General features: G+C 47.7%; 1 protein-coding gene across 1 annotated transcript; it reads left to right on the top strand.

Annotated features, from left to right (window-relative positions):
• Nucleotides 1-899: 899 nt before the first annotated feature.
• Nucleotides 900-19,204, top strand: ISY1 (ISY1 splicing factor homolog). Its single transcript, XM_054166552.1, has 11 exons — nt 900-940; nt 1,172-1,194; nt 2,758-2,809; nt 6,577-6,642; nt 8,817-8,859; nt 9,037-9,149; nt 10,637-10,754; nt 11,600-11,722; nt 12,416-12,525; nt 15,060-15,146; nt 18,533-19,204. The coding sequence occupies exons 1-11, from the start codon at nt 938-940 to the stop codon at nt 18,638-18,640; spliced, it is 846 nt and encodes a 281-aa protein (XP_054022527.1). The 5' UTR covers nt 900-937; the 3' UTR covers nt 18,641-19,204.
• Nucleotides 19,205-19,652: the final 448 nt, after the last annotated feature.

Below are 19,652 nucleotides of genomic sequence, written 5' to 3'. Positions count from 1 at the left end.
AGGTGGCTGTAGGAGTCCAAACAGTGGGAGAGGCTGGAGGGAGACATAATTGCTCTCTACAAGTCCTTGAAAGGAGTTTGGAGCCAGGTGGGGGTTGGTCTCCCTAGTAACAAGTGATAGGACAAGAGGAAATGGCCTCAAGTTGCACCAGGGTTGGTTTAGGTTGGACCTTTAGAAGAAACTTCACAGTAAGGGTTCTCTACCCCTGGAAAGTTTTGCCCAGGAAGGTGGTTGAATCCCTGCCCTTGCAGGTGTTTCAAAGACACGGAGATGTGGTGCTGAAGGACATGATTTAGTCTCAGACTTGGCAGAGTTAGAGCATGTTTGGGCTCAATGATCTTCAAGGTCTTTTCCAAACCAAGCTATTCCGTGGCTCTGATGGAAGGGCACTCTAAGTGCCAGCCTGCCTGAATCCTGTGCAGTAAGGCTTGAATGGGATGTATGCAAAAGCACTTTTCCATTCGTAAGTGCAGCAAATATGCCTATGGAGAATAGAAAAGTGGGGTTACTGCTTTTTAATATCTATGTTACTGCTCAGTGAACTGAAAGCACTAAACTACCACTACAGCAGGCAAACGCGGGAGTTATTTTCCATAACGGCTGGCTCCCGTACGGGGGCAGCTGAAGCAGAATACCGCCCTGCGTGAAGATACTGATTTCAAGCGAAATGCTGCGAGGTTTCAAATCCTTAGCGGGGGGGATGAGTTGTATTAAACAGCGAACAGCTCTGGGCCGTGCGGCGCTTTCCCGCCCCCGCCGTCTGAGCGGGGCGGGGCTGGCGCCCCCTGCCTGCCGCACGGCGCATGCGAGGCGGGTGCCGCCGCCCGCCTCCGCTTCCGGGCCGAGGCCGCGTCTGCTTCCGGGACCTCCCTGCCGCCGCCGGTGGTTTTGGCGTTTTGCGGAGGGGCCGTGCGAGTCCGCGGCACCTGCTGGCACCATGGTAAGTGCGGGGAGGCCGGGAGTCCTGCTGGCGCTTTTACCCAGCGATAGGGTTCCGCAGAGAGTGGTTCCCGCCGTGCTGCCCGTGGCTCCTGCGCTGGGCCGGCTGGCCCTCCGGCCCGGCTGGCGCTGGTGTCCGACCGCTGCTTCCAGGCGCTGAGCAGCGGGGCGGCGGGCGGGGAGGTGCTGCCGAGCGCCGTCAGTAACAACATGTCCGTTTTCTCTATTCCAGGCTCGAAACGCGGAAAAGGCCATGTAAGTATGGCTGGGGATGTCTGGCTGGGGTGGGCGCTGCCTGTGCTTATATCCTTTTAGAACAGAATTAACCAGGTTGGAAGAGACCTCAAAGATCATCAAGTCCAACCTATCACCCAATACCATCTAATCAACCAAACTATGCAACCAAGCACCCCATCCAGTCTCTTCCTATACACCTTCAGTGATGGTGACTCCACCACCTCCCTGGGCAGCACATTCCAATGGCCAATCTCTTTCTGTGAAGAACTTCCTCACCTCCAGCCTGAACCTTCCCTGGCACAGCTTGAGACTGTGTCCTCTTGTTCTTGTGCTGGGTGCCTGGGAGAAGAGACCAACCCCCATGTGGCTACAACCTCCCTTCAGGTAGTTACAGACAGCAATAAGGTCACCCCTGAGCCTCCTTTTCTCCAGGCTAAGCAACCCCAGCTCCCTCAGTCTCTCCTCAACGGCTTGTGATCCAGACCCCTCCCCAGCTTTGTTGCCTTTCTCTGGACACCTTCCAACAAGTCAACATCTTTCCTAAACTGAGGAGTCCAGAACTGGACACAGGACTCAAGGTGTGGCCTAACCAGTGCTGAGTACAGAGCAGAATGACTTCCCGGCTCCTGTTGGCCACACTGTTCCTGATGCAGGCCAGGATGCCACTGGCTTTCTTGAGTACTTCTCAAAAAGGTTTGCAGCCCATATCTAAAATCACTAGATTAGAGGCTCTTCAGTATGCTTGTCTCATGTTTGTTCTTTTTCCTACAACAATTCTTGAGCTTGTACCAGGCTGAAGAGACTACACAACAGGCTGATACCTTGTGAGGTATCCCATCCAGTGCCTCTGGGACACTGGGTTGCAGAGAGTGATTTTTGTTCTGGAAATGCCTCTTAACAGCAGATGGAGCCCAGATAATTGGCATAGATGTAGGGTACAGGTATGATGTTAAAGGTTTGAAATGCTCTTTTGATTGTTCTGTGCTGTTCAATGTAACTATTCAATGTCTAGTAAATAAAACTCTGTATTAAAAACCTGTAGCATGTGGAGTCTCTGCTCAGTCTTAAGAGACTCAAAAGATCTTGGTTAAAAAATAAATAAATCGCTGACTGCTGCTTTCCTACTGAAGCTTCTTTTTTTTTTCTGTAGAGCTGTTTGATTTTTATGCATTCTCTGCTAAGATGTGTGAGCTTTGTGCTTAGAGCTTGTTGACAGTATTTTGCTGCTAAAATCTAACATGCTAGTGTTTGATAGAAGAATCAATTGGCTGCTTACCAGGATTTAGTAGTCATGAGTTTAGTAGTCATGAGTTCTTGGGTGACAGGTTGGACTTGATGATCTTTGAGGTCCCTTCCAACCTCATTGATTCTATGATTTATATTTAGCTTAGAAATTAACCCCTGAGGCTTTCTAGTACTGAAGTCATCACTGTCTGGAAGAGGAAGTCAATGAATATGATGAACCCTTTGTTTTCTACAGGCTGCAATTAAGTCCATAATGAGCATCCAGAGCAGAACTTGCTCCTGGCCAAATGTGGATTAGTAAAAGTGAATCTGCTTCTTTTCTTTTCTTTCTTTTAGGACGGCCTTAGCAAGGTTTCGACAAGCTCAGCTTGAGGAGGGAAAAGTTAAGGTATGACGTAAAGATACTAAAGCTTTGTTAGCTCTTCCTGAGAGTGGAGTGAAAGCCACATTCAGAGCTGTGTGACAAGTTGTCAGGTCATATGCAGGTACAGGTATCCTGTAGGAGGGTGGCATTAGTCATCTGGAAAGCAGCTGATGTAGATGCTGAATTTCACAGAGACACGGAACAGAAATGGCAAATAGAACTTTCTGTAATCTTTTCAGCTGGTTTATTTAGTTACATATGTGTGTGTCTGATGTTCTTCTTGTCCAATTGTGGTGCCCCCAGCACAAGAAGGATATGGAGCTGTTGCAGTGGGTCCAGAGGAGGCTGCAAAGGTGTTCAGAGGGCTGGAGAACCTTCCCTATGGGGACAGGCTGAGAGAGTTGGGACTGTTCAGCCTGGAGAGGAGAAGAGTCAGGGGACACTTCAGAGCAGCGTTCCAGTACCTGAAGGGAGCTACAGGAGAGTTGGAGAGTGACTTTTTAGCAAGGCATTGAGTGACAGGATGAGGGGCAATGGCTTTGAGCTGGGAGAGGGTAGATTCATATTGGAGAGTAGGAAAAAATTCTTTACAGTGAAGGTGATGAGGTACTGGGACAGGTTGCCCAGGGAGGTTGTGGATGCCGCCTCCCTGCAGGTGTTCAAGGCCAGGTTGGATGAGGCCTTGAGCCACTTTGTCTAGTGGGACATGGCAGGGGGGTTGGAATTAAATGATCTTTAAGGTCCCTTCCAACCCAACCCATTCTGTGTTTCAGGGGTGTATGGGCTTGGCTACTGAGAAAAAAGTGAAAATAGAACACCACTTATCCAGTTTAGACAGACGGATGTTGGTCTCTTCTCCCAGGCAGCCAGTACCAGAACAAGAGGACACAGTCTCAGGCTGTGCCAGGGGAGGTTTAGGCTGGAGATTAGGAGGAAGTTTTACACAGAGAGAGTGATTGCCCATTGGAACGGGCTGCCTGGGGAGGTGGTGGAGTCACCATCACTGGAGGTGTTCAGGAGGAGACTTGATGGGGTGCTTGGTGCCGTGGGTTAGTTGTTTAGGTGGTGTTGGATTGGTTGATGGGTTGGACGCGATGATCTTGAAGGTCTCTTCCAACCTGGTTTATTCTATGTATTCTATGTATTTAATATTTATGCTGCAATGCAGATAGTCTGTGTAGTAACCAAGCTGCAATAATGCTATAAACAGAGGCAGCATGCTGGGCAGAAAATGGAAATCACTTCTGAGATTGAAGTTATCTCTTTCTGGTACTACTTACGCAAACCAGTGCTCATACGCTTAGTCTTGCTGACAGTAGTCACAAGGTTTGTTTGGAGCTCTTCCCAGAAGAGGTAGAGAAATCCTTCTCAGTCTTGTTTATTGGTACATTGTGACAAAACAGTAACCATGAAACAGAGGACCTTTAGGCTCACCCTGAACTCGAGGCTTGCATGAGACATAGCATTGGCATGGTGTTAACCCATCACACGGTAGCTGTGTGTCTGTTCGTCATTGTCTTCCCTGTCATGCAGTTTGGGTTTGGGGTGGGGCTTTTTTGGTTGGTATAAGATTGTTTTGGTTGGTATAATATTGACCTAAAAATGCACTCAGCAACTTCATAGTTTAAAAAAACCCATCACTGTGGTGAAAGAAATAGCACCCCTGACCCACACAGAACCTGAAAGATGATTCCAGACTGTCTCTGGATGTTCCTGTATGGGTTTTACTGAGTCATAACTCAAATTGCAAGAATATTTGTATGAGGATCACAGAATGGTTTGGGTTGGAAGGAACCTTAAAGCTCATCTAATTCCACCCCTCCCTGTCATGGGCAGGGACTTCTCCTGCTAAAGCAGCTTAACCAAGGCCCCATCCACCCTGGCTTGGAACACTTCCAGGCCTGGAGCCTCCACAACTTCATGTTCACATAATAGGAGTGCCAGGTTGGAAGGGACTCCGAGGATCCTCTGGTCCAACCCTTCTAGGTAATAGTATATTTTAAATGAGGTGGCCTAGCAACCTGTCAAGCTGTCTTAAAACTGTTCAGTGTAGGAGTCCACTGCTTCCCATGGGAGGGTTTTCCAATGTCTAACTGTTCTCATTGTGAGCTTCTCCCCAGCTCTGCTCTCTGTCCATTCTTCACCCAGCCTGGATTTGTTCTTGGAGCCTTGCCCTGTCTTTGTTGAACTTCATGCAGGTTGCATGGCCCCAATTCTCCATCCTGTCCAGGTCTCTCTGGATGCCATCCCTTCCCTCCAGCATGTCAGCTGCACCACACAGCTTGGTGTCACTGGCAAACTCACTGAGGTGCCTCCATCCCACTGTCCATATCATTGAGAGAGATGTTAAACAGTGGTCCCCTGAGGAACACCACTCCCCACTGTTCTCCCCTCAAACATGGAGCCACTCTCTGTGTGGTCATCACAAGCCAATGCCTTTTCCACCAAGTGGTCCACCCATCAAATCAGTAACTTTGACCAAGAGGTTCTTTAGGACAGGCTTACCAATTTTAATCTGGGGTAACAGACACAGGAATCCTGGAAGCTGAGGTGTCCTATGTTTGTACCTTAAGAAATGATGTTTTTCAATGAGTGTGAGCAATATGATGCAGTAAAGTGGGAACTAACAGCTTAGGGAAGCTGTAGTGGAAGAGATTCCATGAATAAGATGGGGTAGAGTTTCTGGGATACTCTGTAAGGAAAGGGTTTTAATGTGTAACTGGAAGAGCTGTGGAAGTACTGTAGGGAAAGGGAGAAAATAACTGCACACTGAGTCCTAGAGGTAAGGTGAAGTGTTTGTGTAAGCAAATCAACAGAAGGTGAATGGAATGGACCAGAAAAGACCTTTGACATCATCAAGTCCAACCTATCACCCAACACTATCTAATCAACTAAACCATGGCACCAAGTGCCTCAGCCAGTCTCCTCCTAAACACCTCCAGTGATGGTCACTCCACCAGTTCCCTGGGCAGCACATCCCAATGGCCAATCTCTCTTTCTGTGAAGAACTTCTTCCTAACATTCAGCCTGAACCTCCCCTGGCACAGCTTGAGACTGTGTCCTCTTGTTCTGGTGCTGGTTGCCTGGGAGAAGAGACCAACCCCCACCTGCCTACAACCTCCCTTCAGGGAGTTGTAGACAGCAAGAAGGTCTCCCCTGAGCCTCCTCTTCTCCAGGCTAAGCAACCCCAGCTCCCTCAGCCTCTCCTCACAGGGCTGTGCTCCAGACCCCTCCCCAGCTTTGTTGCCCTTCTCTGGACACCTTCCAGCATCTCAACATCTTTCCTAAACTGAGGGGCCCAGAACTGGACACAGGACTCAAGGTGTGTGAAGAAGGTTGACAAAAGGTTTCCAGACAGATTGTGGTTGGAGGAGTACAAAACAAAATCATGTGGGGGGACGCGTGGAAATAATTGCATTTTTATAGTAGTAACAATTAAGAAAGAAGACCTAAACTTAAGAGCTACTTGGAAGAGAGTGAATTTTAGATGCTTGTATATTAAAAACGATGTGATTTGCCCTAAATGGGGCATTCTTTGTACTGGAGAGGATCGTGGGGGACGTTTTGACCAAAGCAGTGACAGCTTTTGTTTGGAATCACGTGGATTTCAGATAGATTTTTTTATATCCTTTGGTAGTTGAATTTGACAAGGCTGTAAATTGCTTCTGTCTCCCACCTAGTAAAAGTCAGTGGGCTTGGTGGCATAGTTTGGGACTAATCGGGTAAGAAAGGTGGTGTGAAATGAATCTGTTGGTGTTAAAACTTCCTGGTGTGTGGTTTCTGTCCAACAGGAGCGAAGACCCTTCCTTGCTTCAGAGTGCAATGAACTGCCTAAAGCTGAGAAGTGGAGGCGGCAGGTAATCCCTCTGATTCTGCAGTGGGCACAGCTTCAGCTCTGCCTATTCACACACCATGCTCACAGATAGTTTTGGGGTTTTTTTTTCAGTATGCTGAAAGTTAAATCACAGAATCATTTAGACTGGGAAGTCATCGAATTGTTAGGGTTGGAAGGGACCTCAAGGATCATCCAGTTCCAACCCTGCTGCCATGGGCAGGGACACCCCACACTAGATCAGGTTGCTCACAGCCACATCCAGCCTGGCCTTAAAATCCTCCAGGGATGAGGCTTCCACCACCTCCCTGGGCAACCTGTGCCAGTGTCTCACCACCCTTGACACCCTCAAAAGTCCCTCCCCAGCTTTCTCGTAGGCCCCCTTCAGATACTGCAAGGCCACAATTAGATCTCCTCGGAGCCTTCTCCTCTCCAGACTGAATAACCCCAACTCTCTCAGTCTGTCCTCATAGCATAGCAGCTTCAGCCCTCTGCTCATCCTTGTGGCCCTTCTCTGGACACCTTCCAGCACCTCCAGATCCTTCTTGTGATAGAGGCTCCAGTACTGGACACAATGCTCCAGGTGGGGTCTCGGCAGAGCACAAGGGGAGAATCCCCTCCCTGGCCCTGCTGGCTATGCTTCTCTTAATGCAGCCCAGGATGTGATTTGCTTTCTGGGCTGCAAATGCACACTGGTGGCTCTGGAAAGGCTTTGGATGTATGGGCCATGGGAATCACCCTGTACTGCTTTGTCTTTGGGCAGATAATGGGAGGAACTTCTCAGGGGTGTTGGTGGTCTGGGGAGGTTGGTGACTGCCTCCCATGTGCCAGATACATGGTGAGATATGCACCCTGCACGCCCATCAGAGCAGTCTGGTACTGCTGGTGGGAGACTGAGATGTCTCTGCTTGGTATTGAAGGCCATAAGGATGATCGAAGAGCTGAAGCATCTGCCATACAGGGACAGGCTGTGAAAGCTGGGACTGTTCAGCCTGGTCAAGAGAAGGCTCCAGGGAGACCTCAAAGCAGCCTTGCAGTACCTGAAGGAGGCCCACAAGAAAGTTGGGGAGGGACTTGTAGTGATGGGACAGGGTATGGCTTTGAGCTGGAAGAGGAGAAATTGAGACTGGAGATTAGGAAGGAATTCTTCCCAGTGAGGGTGGTGAGGCACTGGAACAGGTTGCCCAGGGAGGTTGTAGATGGCCCCTGCCTGGAGGTGTTCGAGGCCAGGGTGGACAGGGTCTTGAGCAACCTGGGCTAGTGGAAGAAGTCCCCAGCCCATGGCAGGGGGTTTGGAACTAGATGATCTTTAAGGTCCTTTCCAAGCAAACCAAACCATTTTAGGACTCTATTACACCGTTCACCATGTGTACAAAGTAGGCTTCCAGTTGCCTAGGGCTATGTCCAACTGAGTTTTGAGTATCTTCATGGATTTGGACTCCACAGGTTTTTGGGGCTTGTGTTCCAGTGTTTTATAACCTTCCTAATGATTTCCACACACCCCCCCACCCTTCTAATTTAATCTGAATTTCCCCAGCTCCAACTTCTTGCTTGCTGCTTTTCCTCTTGCCACACACCTCTGAACAGTGGCTCTGTCTTCTCTGTACACTCCCTTAGGTAATTGAGGACAGCAGTGAGTTAGTCCTTTTTAGTCTTCTCTCAGGGTGAATCAAACCCAGTTGTCTCAACCTTTCTCTGCATTTTGCATGTGCCCTTGCCCTCATCACATATACTGCTGTAAAAAACATTTCCCTGATTTGAAGCTTTTGAGGTGGTGTATTTGTGCCTGAATAAAATCTGGGATGAGATTCAAAATTACAGGCTCAGGTCCATTTTCTGGATCAAAAGCCCCAACTTACAAGTTGAATCTTTGAAGGGTTTTTTAAACCTTTTCTAAGCTGTTTTGTTTTGGGCTTGGGGTTTTTGGGCTTGGGGCTTGAGGTTTTTGGGCTTGGGGTTTTTGGGCTTGGGGTTTTTGGGCTTGGGGTTTTTGGGCTTGGGGTTTTTGGGCTTGGGGCTTGGGGTTTTTGGGCTTGGGGTTTTTGGGCTTGGGGCTTGGGTTGGGTTTTGGTTTTTGTTTGGTTTGAGGTTTTGTTTGTTTTTTGGTGCATGGGTAGGTTTGGGGGGTTTTTTTGTTTGTTGTTGTGTGTGTGTGTGTTGTGTTTTGTGAAATTCACTTCTGTGTTCTTATTTAACCAGATCATTGGGGAGATTTCCAAGAAAGTGGCACAGATTCAGAATGGTAAGATTTATCTTTCTAATTCTTACCTTGCTTTGAATCTCCACTCCTCAGCAGTTACAGTAAAAGTGACATTTCATGTGAACTATACTGTTCCTGTTGCATGAGTTCTGGAGGGGTTCCTGTGCTTCTATTAAGCTGCCTAATTGATTGCTCTCTTTTTTTTTTCCCTTTAAACAGCTGGATTAGGTGAATTCAGAATTCGGGACCTGAACGATGAGATAAACAAACTTCTGAGGGAGAAAGGACACTGGGAATTCAGAATAAAGGAGCTAGGAGGTCCTGACTATGCTGTAAGTATAGATGATTTAGTACTGCATGGTGGTTCTGCTTACAAGTAAAGTCAGTAGTGAGAAAAATCCCTTGCAACATTTAGTTAACCATGTATTAGTTGGCCAGTGTTTACTAGGGAGGAACTTCATTCAGCCCCTAAAAGTGTTAGGTTGAGTCAGAAGAAATGTTTTTCTTCATGAGCAAAGCAGACTTTTCATTTGGAATACCACTTGGAAGGGTCTTGCCATCCTGGTAAGAGTTTGCAGCTGTGGTCTGGTTTTTTTACCTTTCAGTAAGTGCTGTTTTTCTATCCTGTGCTTGGTCTGTGGAAGGGTTTTCACCTAGTTACTGCTGAGACTGAAGTAATGACACCAGCTCTCACTTGCTAAAACATCAGAAGTATGTTTCTTGGCACGTGTTTGTTAGATACCTGTTTATCGAAATATTAGTGCAGAGAATGAGACAGGCTTAGGTATTTGTGAGGGGTTGTGTGGACATTTTGGATCTGTGATAAGTAGCAACAGTAAGAACCTGTATAAAAAACAAGCTGTAAAAATTGCCTCTGGGCTAGTTGGAACTGGTACAGAATAGGCTCTGCAGAGGGACCTGGACAGGCTGGACAGATGGGCAGAGTCCAAGGGCATGAGATTTAACACATCCAAGTGCCGGGTTCTGCACATTGGCCACAACAACCCCATGCAGAGCTACAGGCTGGGGTCAGAGTGGCTGGAGAGCGGCCAGGCAGAGAGGGACCTGGGGATGCTGGTTGATGGTAGGCTGAACATGAGCCTGCAGTGTGCCCAGGCAGCCAGGAGGGGCAATGGCATCCTGGCCTGCATCAGGAACAGTGTGGCCAGCAGGAGCAGGGAGGTCATTCTGCCCCTGTACACTGCACTGGTTAGGCCACACCTTGAGTCCTGTGTCCAGTTCTGGGCTCCTCAGTTTAGGAAGGATGTTGACTTGCTGGAGCATGTCCAGAGAAGGGCAACAAAGTTGGTGAGGGGCTTGGAACACAGCCCTGTGAGGAGAGATTGAGGGAGCTGGGGTTGCTTAGCCTGGAGAAGAGGAGAGGCAGGGGTGACATTATTGCTGTCTACAACTACCTGAAGGGGGGTTGTAGTCAGGCAGAGGTTAGTCTCTTCTCCCAGGCAGCCAGTACCAGAACAAGAGGACACAGTCTCAGGCTGCGCCAGGGGAGGTTTAGGCTGGAGGTTAGGAGGAAGTTTTACACAGAGAGAGTGATTGCCCACTGGAATGGGCTGCCTGAGGAGGTGGTGGGGTCGCCGTCGCTGGGGGTGTTCAGGGCGAGGCTTGACAGGATGCTTGGTTGCATGGTTTAGTTGATTGGGTGGTGTTGGATGATAGGTTGGACATGATGATCTTGAAGGTCTCTTCCAACCTGGTTTATTCTATTCTATTCTATTTTATTCTATCTCCCTTCTCAACCCTTTAACCAACTAAGATGCTCAGGAAATGCAAGATTTAAGCAATTAACTCTGTTTTCCAGAGGATTGGACCAAAAATGTTAGATCATGAAGGGAAGGAAGTTCCAGGAAACAGAGGTTACAAATACTTTGGAGCTGCAAAGGATCTACCAGGAGTGAGAGAGCTTTTTGAAAAGGAACGTAAGTAACTAACAGCTCTCCCCAGACATGCACCTGCCTAGTAGCATCTCTGGAGTCCACTGTGATATGTGGGGAATACCAGTAACAACATATCCTGTCCCTTAGGTTGGCTAAATGAAATGCTGAAGATGAGCAACTAATTAATTAATTAAAAGATATTTGTTTGGGTAAAGAACACTGCTGGCTGTTTGCAGTTGAATTAAAGAGCTAGAAAAGAGTCAACTGTTTTCTTCCAGGGGTTCAAACCAGCAAGGATCAGTGTTTCATAGAAACCTTCCAGCATGGCAGGTTAACTTTATTGATATGTTCTAAGTTGTATTTTGAGTCCAGAGCTAAAAAAATGAAGAAGAAAATGGCTTGAACAGAATTTTAAAAGCAGCTTTTATTGGAGGAAAAACTAGATGTGAGTAAAGCTTTATATATGGAATAGGAATTACTTGGACCTGCAAATGAGGGAGGTCTGCTGAATCAGCTCCTTTTTGCCATCTGCACAGGAAAATGATCTGGGAGTACTGGAAGTACTACATGATCTGGGAGAGCTTAGGACAGTTTTTAGTTCCTTTCATCTACTAGTCTTGTTCAGTACTGGGATTCCAGTACAGGGGGAAGAACAACTGTGTTCAGAACAGTGTAGAATTGCCAGAGGGTGGGAACTGTGAGATACCAGCTCATGTATTCAGACAGCTTTATGCAGGCTGGGGTGAAATGCCTGTACTCCCAGTAGGGACAGCAGTTCAGGTGATCTGTTGGTGCTTGTAGTTGCTCTGAGAACTGGGGATGGGAACTGGGAATGCACAGCAAGCTGTCAGGATGGACCTGGATGAATGACAGTTGTGTTCTTTCAGCCCTCCCACCACCTCGGAAGACTCGAGCTGAGCTTATGAAAGCCATTGATGCAGAGTACTATGGCTACAGGGATGAGGATGATGGTATTCTGGAGCCACTGGAACAGGAATATGAAAAGAAAGGTGTGTGACCTTCCAAACCTCCATAAATCAGTCCAAGAAGAGGGAGGATAGTGGACTCTGAAGTTAAGATGCCTGTTTTTTTCTCCCACTCTGTAGCTGTTGTCTTGTGCTTAGCTGTCAGACTTTCTCTTGGATAGGTGTTGTGTAAGGCATTTCAGCAGGAAGGGGATGTGCTGTGGAGCTCCTTTTCATATTCCTGCTGTTAATGATTTCATGTTGTCAGCCAGTGATTCCTTCTTAAAGCAAAATCTCCCTTTTCCCCCACATTTGTAATGCTTAAGAACATTAAAGAGTAGGTTGCAGGAGGGAGATCTCCAAAACTCAAGCAGTTAGCTCCCTCCTTTGTGAAAACTGACCATATCTCTTTCCTGTCTCACCTAATTGTTTAACCATAAACATTGGTGTTTAGTTTTCTTGGAGGTCAGAGGGCCCTTCTGGAAACCCTGATGTCTAGGTGGCCTGTAGTAATTCATTGAGAGGTCATCTGTCTCTAAAACTTCAACACACCTCTGGGTTTTGCACAGGCTGTGTTGATGTATTTTATTAGATACAACATCCAGGTTCTACAGTAACTGTGTTGCTGAAGTAGAGGACTTCAGCAAGAAGTTTGCTGGAAAAGCTTTGAAAGTAGGACCAGCTGTGCTGCTTTACCTCACTCTCAGGTACACTTAACCATTTTCCTTTGCTCATCAGTTATAGCAGAAGCAGTGGAAAAATGGAAAAAGGAGAGAGAAGCACGACTTGCAAGGGGTGAGGAGGAGGAGGAAGAGGAAGAGAATATCTATGCTGTCAATGATGATGAGGTATGTGGTGGCTAAAATGATGTAGAGCTTCATGAGTCTTCTGCGCTGCTGTCTTGGATGCAGAATCTGTCTGCATTCATGGCCTTGCCAAGAACACATCTGCTGCTGCATTCTGCTTTTCTCTGCTTAACAGAGGGAGACCTGGGGTTGTTTAGTCTGGAGAAAAGGAAACTCAGGAGAGACACCCTGGCCCTCTACAACTCCCTGAGAGGAGGTAGGAGCCAGGGAGAGATTGGTCTATTCTCCCTGGTAACAAGTGATAGGATGAGAGGAAATGGGCTGAAATGGTGCTGGGGAGGTTTAGGTTGGATATGAGATGAAACTTCTTCATTGAAAAGGGTCTTCAAAGACTGGAACAGGCTGCCCAGGGAGATGGTTGAATCCCCACCCCTGAAGGTGTTTCCAAGAGGCAGAGATGCAGTGCTGAGGGACATGGCTTAGCTCCAGACTTGGTAGAGTTAGAGAATGGTTGGGATCAATGATCTTATAAAATTGTTTTGGTTGGAAAAGACCTTTGATTTGGTGGTTCTGTAGCTTACTGTATAACTGTCCCTATTTAGTAAAGATACGAAGTAGATGAGTAAGCTTGGTCCAACCCTGGAGAGTGGTGAAAGCTGGCAGCTAGCAAAGACTTCTTACTGGAGTGAGAATTAGCTGAGGCTGTGTTTGATTTATCTGTCACTGCCAGGGGTACTGGTGTTTGTAAGGTACTGATCAGTTGTTAACAGTGCTCAGTCTTGCTTCTAAGTGCAACACAAGTAACAGCAGAAGTAGTGTAGAGTACTTTTTGTGCTGTCTGTGCATAGCGAAGCCAAGGGTTGCCAGTGTCTTGTTCTCAGTTGAATCCTGGTGCTGCAGTCACTGCTGTGGCATGGCTTTTGTTTCTTTATTCACTCTACTGGTTCTCTACTCAATCTCCTCCCCCTCTGCCCTAGTGAGACCTCATCTGGAGTATTGTATCCAGTTCTGGGCTCCCCAGTTCAAGAGAGATGGGAAACTGCTGTAGAGAGTCCAGGGGAGGGCTATGAGGGTGCTTAGGCAGGGGAATATAGTATCTCTGTGAGAAGGAAAGGTTGAGATACCTGGGGCTGTTTAGTCTGGAGAAAAAGCAGGCTGAGGGGGAATCTCCTCAGTGTTTACAAATCCCTTAAGGGTGGGGGCCAGAAGGATGGGGCCAGACACTTTTCAGTGGTGCTCAGTGGCAGCACAAGGGGCACAAACTGGAACCCAGGAGGTTCCATCTGAACAGGAGGAGAAACTTCTTTGGTATGAGGGTTCTGGAGCCCTGGAGCAGACTGCCCAGAGAAGTTGTAAAGTCTCCTTCTCTGGAGAGATTCCAAACCTGCCTGGATGCATTCCTGGATGACCTGCCCTAGGTGACCCTGTTTTAGCAGGGGGGTTTGGACTCCCAGTGCAAGGAAGGGAAGTGAGGGACATTGCCACTGCCCTCTGAGAGCTGTGAAAGTAGTACTGGAAACTAGTTCTTCTTTCACAGTCCATACCTAAGTGAATTTATCACAACAATAAAAAGGAAATAGTCCATGAAGTAAATCTGGTGGTGGTGGAGTCGCCATCACTGGAAGTGTTTAGGAAGAGACTCGATAGGGTGCTTGGTGCCATGGTTTAGTTGATTAGATGGTGTTGGGTGAGAGGTTGGACTTGATGATGTTGAAGGTCTTTTCCAACCTGGTTTATTCTATTCTATTTCTATTCTATTTCTATTCTATTTCTATTCTATTCTATTCTATTCTATTCTATTCTATTCTATTCTATTCTATTCTATTCTATTCTATTCTATTCTATTCTATTCTATTCTACCCCAGGGTGTGTTTGTATTATCTCATGGTTCATAAGCCCAGCTCTCAGGTGTGAGAGCAGAGCAATACAGAGATACACAAGGAAGAGGTTCTCACATTTTTAAAGCCTTCATTTTCTTCTCAGTTAGCTGGCTCCTCTTTTTGTTTACAGCTTTGCTATGGCAGCCAGAGATGTGGGAAAGCAGGGAATGTAGCTTTGCATTCATGCCCACACCACAGCAGAGGAAAAGCCATCTGAAGAATGCAAGCAGTCGTTCTGAAAATGTCAAGGAGTAGGGTCTGAACGTGATGTTTGTCACACGCCTTTGTAATTTGGCTTTATTCACCACCTTCTTGTGTGGCATTGACCAGGCTCTGCCTGGTCTCTTGTGGCAAAACAAGTTGAAAAAGACAAAAAAGGGGTGTGGGGGGGGGTTGCTGTGGCAGGGGAAGTTTAGGCTGGAGGTGAGGAGAAAGTTCTTCCCAGAAAGAGTAATTGGCCATTGGAATGTGCTGCCCAGGGAGGTGGTGGAGTCACCGTCCCTGGAGATGTTCAAAACAGGCTTGGATGTGGCACTTGGAGCCATGGTTGAGTTGTCAGGAGGTGTTAGGTATTAGGTAATAGGTTGGACTTGATCTCTGAGGTCTTTTCCAACCTGGCTTATTCTGTGATTCTATGATTCTGTGACCTCTTTAGAAAGTAAACTTGATGTGGCTTGGGTTTGTTTTGTTTTTCAGTCCGATGAGGATAGCGGCAAGGAAAAAGAAGGTGAAGAAGGTCAGCCAAAATTTATTGCACATGTACCAGTGCCATCCCAACAGGAGGTAAGATCCAACAAAATCAAGTTGCACTCTGGCTTTTGCAAGACAGATCTTAGGGCAGGTCAGCAGTGAAAGTGTCTTCATTTGCTGGGTCAGGCATTTCCTGTTATTTCTGTGACCTTGACCAGCAGTTTGAGGGGGGTTCTCCTCTCCCTGTACTCTGCCCTAGTGAGGCCACCTATGGAGTACTGGGTCCACTTTGGGCTCCCCAGTTCAAGAGAGACAGGGAACTACTTGGAGAAAAGAATACATAGCAATCTTTTCTCTTTAGACAGTAGTCAGTGTAACCTTTTCTCTTTTTTTTAGTAGCAAATCATACCTTATGCCTATGGGATTGTGCCTTCTAGATTCTCAATTACAAGGAGCTAAGTTTCAGAGTACTAATTTTTGAGAGCTGCTGTGTGCAGGTTGGGCAAATATAACAGAGATCAAAACACTCCTTGGAGGTTGCTGTTAGTAGACCTTTGAAGTAGGTGCTTGTTAAAGCATCATGTTTTGCTGGCACTTCACTTGTGGGTGACTTCAACCTGCCAGATATCTGCTGGGAATTTAATTCAGCAGAGAGGAGGCAGGCCAGAAGATTCCTGGAGTGCATGGAGGACAGCTTCCTGATGCAGCTGTTAAGTGAGCCTACCAGAGGTCAGGCTCTGCTTGACCTGCTGCTCTCCAATAGGGAAGGGCTGGTGGGAGATGTGACCGTGGGAAGCTGCCTAGGGTGCAGTGACCACGAGATAGTGAAGTTTTCAATCTGCAGGGAGATAGGGAGGAGCACCAACAGAACCTTCACCTTGGACTTCCAGAGGGCAAACTTCAGCCTCTTTAAGAAACTTACTTGTAAAGTTCCCTGGGTACCAACCCTCATGAACCGAGGGGTCCAGGAGGGTTGGACCTACTTCAAACAGGAGCTCTTGAAGGCACAGGAACTGGCGGTTCCCATGTGCCGAAAGATGAGCCGGCGGGGAAGGCGACCGGCCTGGATGGACAAGCAGCTCCTGAAGGATTTAAGGGAAAAAAAGAGGCTGTATCACCTTTGGAAGGAGGGGAAGGCTTCTCGAGGTATGTTTAAGGAAGTGGTTAGACTATGTAGGAATAAAATTAGAGAGGCAAAGGCCCAGTTGGAACTGAAGCTGAACACCTCTGTCAAAGACAACAAAAAGCAATTTTACAAATATATCAACGCTAAAAAGAAGGGCAAGAAGAACCTCCACTCCTTACTGGACCTGGAGGGGAACACTGTGACTGAAGATGAGGAAAAGGCTGAGGGCCTGAACACCACCTTTGCCTCGATGTTTAACAGCAAGGCAGGAGTTCAGGACAAGTGCCCTCCTGAGCTGGGTAATAGGGTTGGGGAGCAGTGTGATGCCCTGGAAATCCATGAGGAGTTAGTTGGGGACCTGCTGAGCCACTTGGATACTCACAAGTCCATGGGACCGGATGGGATCCATCCTAGGGTGCTGAGAGCTGGCAGATGAGCTGGCCAGGCCGCTCTCCATCATTTTCCTCCAGTCCTGGCTCACTGGAGAGGTCCCAGATGACTGGAAACTGGCCAGTGTGGTCCCCATCCACAAGAAGGGACGGATGGAGGAACCTGGAAACTACAGACCAGTCAGCCTGACCTCAGTGCCAGGGAAAGTGATGGAACAGATTATCCTGGCAGCAATAACTGTGCACCTGAAGGATGGCCAAGGGCTCAGGTCCAGCCAACATGGATTTAGGAAGGGCAGGTCCTGCCTCTCCAACCTGATCTTCTTCTATGATCAGGTGAACCGTCTGGTGGATGTGGGGAGGCTGTGGATGTAGTCTACCTGGACTTCAGCAAGGCCTTTGACACCGTCCCCCACAGCAAACTGCTGGCTAAGCTGTCAGCTCGTGGTTTGGACCACAACACTCTGTGCTGGGTTAGGAACTGGCTGGAAGCTGAGCCCAGAGAGTGGTGGTGAATGGTGCCACAGCCAGCTGGCAGCCAGGCACCAGTGGCGTCCCCCAGGGATCAGTGCTGGGCCCCATCCTCTTTAGCATCTTCTTTGATGATATGGATGAGGGGGTTGAGTCAGTCATCAGCAAGTTTGCAGATGACACCAAGTTAGGAGCAGATGTTGGTCAGTTAGAGGGCAGAAAGGCTCTGCAGTGGGACCTGGACAGGCTGGACAGATGGGCAGAGTCCAACAGGATGGCATTCAACAAATCCAAGTGCCAGGTGCTGCACTTTGGCCACAACAACCCCATGCAGAGCTACAGGCTGGGGTCAGAGTGGCTGGAGAGCTGCCAAACAGAGAGGGACCTGGGGGTGCTGATTGACACCCACCTAAACATGAGCCAGCAGTGTGCCCAGGTGGCCAAGAGGGCCAATGGCATCCTGGCCTGCATTAGGAATAGTGTGGCCAACAGGAGCAGGGAGGTCATTGTGCCCCTGTACTCTGCATTGGTTAGGCCACACCTTGAGTCCTGTGTCCAGTTCTGGGCCCCCCAGTTTAAGAAGGACATCGAGACACTTGAACGTGTCCAGAGAAGGGCAACAAGGCTGGGGAGAGGCCTTGAGCACAGCCCTGTGAGGAGAGGCTGAGGGAGCTGGGGTTGCTTAGCCTGGAGAAGAGGAGGCTCAGGGGTGACCTCATTTCCCTCTACAACTACCTGAAGGGTGGTTGTAGCCAGGAGGGTGTTGGTCTCTTCTCTCAAGCAACCAGCACCAGAACAAGGGGACACAGTCTCAGGCTGTGCCAGGGGAGGTTTAGGCTGGAGGTGAGGAGAAAGTTCTTCACCAAGCGAGTTGTTCATCATTGGGATGTGCTGCCCAGGGAGGTGGTGGAGTCACCATCCCTGGAGGTGTTCAAGAGGGGATTGGACGTGGCACTTGGTGCCATGGTCTAGTCATGAGGTCTGTGGTGACAGGTTGGACTCAATGAGCCCAGAGGTCTCTTCCAGCCTTAGTGATACTGTGATACTGTAACACTAACACTTCAGACAGCACTTAGGAAAGAAGTTCATAGCTGTGGCTCATGTGAAAAGCACACTCACTCCCTGTTACCTCAGGGGTGTGGACCAGCGTGCCATCACTCCACATGTTTTCCATTTGCTAAAACTGTATCTGAGATGATTGAAACAAAATTCTGTACTGAGAGTAAAACAAAGTGGTAGCTAACATCCTAATTCAAAACAGCAGGAGTGTAGCTCTGAAAGGGAGGCATCTCTTTTAATGTTGCTTTTGACTTGCATGAGCTTCAGCTGAGTGTTAAAACAGATCCTCCTGATTTATCCCAATTCAACTACATCTACACTAGTGAACACCTAGCTTGCACTGTGTTCTGTGGTTTCCTTCTTCCTGTCCGAGTAGCATGCCAGGTTTGAGCAGCTCACCTCAGCTGACTCTAACCTTGTTGTTGTGTTTGCAGATTGAGGCAGCTCTTGTGAGGAGAAAGAAGATGGAGCTTCTTCAGAAGTACGCCAGCGAAACCCTCATGGCACAGAGCGAAGAGGCAAAAACACTTTTAGGATTGTAACATTGCACCAGTACGTCCCAGGTTTTGTATAATGCAGCTGAAAGGAACAGGTTCATATATTCTGTGGCAATCACTTGTAGCTCTGAAGGTCCCTTTGGATGTTGAGAGTGAACTGGTTAAGTTCCAGCATGTTCTGCTGAAAGCAAGCTGTTGCTTTGGGTTTGCCAGTAGGATGACCTACGCTTCAGTAATGAAGAAGATCAATTCTAGTTTTAACCTGTCTCTATATCTGCAGCAACTGCCTTTAGTCCTTGCCCCTTTTAAAATGGTCTGTGCAGTGGTACCTCTTGCAGACAGAACCACAAACCCAGTGACTGTGTCAGTCCTGATGTAAAGCTGTCTGGTGTTGCTGCCATTGTCTGCTGTACCCTGCCTGCAGGTGTGCACATCTTTCTGAAGTGAGCTTTTGCTGAGCCGAGTGCAGAAATAATTTATGATGCCTGGTTAGTTTACCAGAGTAGCCTAGAAACTGTCCAGAGGTACCTTGAAGGCAGATTTGATGAGCAACTTGGAAGTTGATTTGGGTTTTTTTATACAACACACACGTTATGTCTAAAAGCTGTTACCCTTGTGTTTGGTAACCATACCTGGGTGAATTCCATGCTGGATATTTCAGCAGCTATTGTAAATGCTTCCAGCTTTGCAATGCCTTGTTCAAATCTTTTTTTAGTAAAGCTTATTTCCAACTTGATGTCTTGTTTCATTCTAGTTCAGAGGATTGTGGTATTTCCCTCCCTGCAGCCAAAGAATAGGATCATAAAGAGGCATCCATGTAGGGATTTGAAGCTCTGCATCCCTACTGCTAAGGGCTTGTGTATCCAGTGACCAGAGGCAGATTGCAGAAGAGCATGTTTGGAGTCTTACAAGTGACTAACATCATTATACAGATCTCAATGAATGACATTTTAAATTGGACATCTGCAGCCATGGAGTAGAAGTGGTGTCAAAGGAATATAGTATTTAACAACCAAGTAACCATGTCTGGGACTATTTAGTGTTTCAAGATGCTTTT

The sequence above is a fragment of the Dryobates pubescens genome, chromosome 1 (genome assembly GCF_014839835.1).
Source record: "Dryobates pubescens isolate bDryPub1 chromosome 1, bDryPub1.pri, whole genome shotgun sequence".
Lineage (NCBI taxonomy): Eukaryota > Metazoa > Chordata > Aves > Piciformes > Picidae > Dryobates > Dryobates pubescens.
The sequence above is the reverse complement of the archived record's forward strand: the minus strand, read 5'-3'. Positions and strand labels throughout refer to the sequence as shown.

Bases quoted from the DNA above. Each gene is read 5' to 3' on its own strand.
- ISY1 (XM_054166552.1), top strand. The intron at 8,860-9,036 runs GTAAGATTTATC...CCCTTTAAACAG, and splicing joins AGTGGCACAGATTCAGAATG to CTGGATTAGGTGAATTCAGA. The intron at 10,755-11,599 runs GTAAGTAACTAA...GTGTTCTTTCAG, and splicing joins AGAGCTTTTTGAAAAGGAAC to CCCTCCCACCACCTCGGAAG.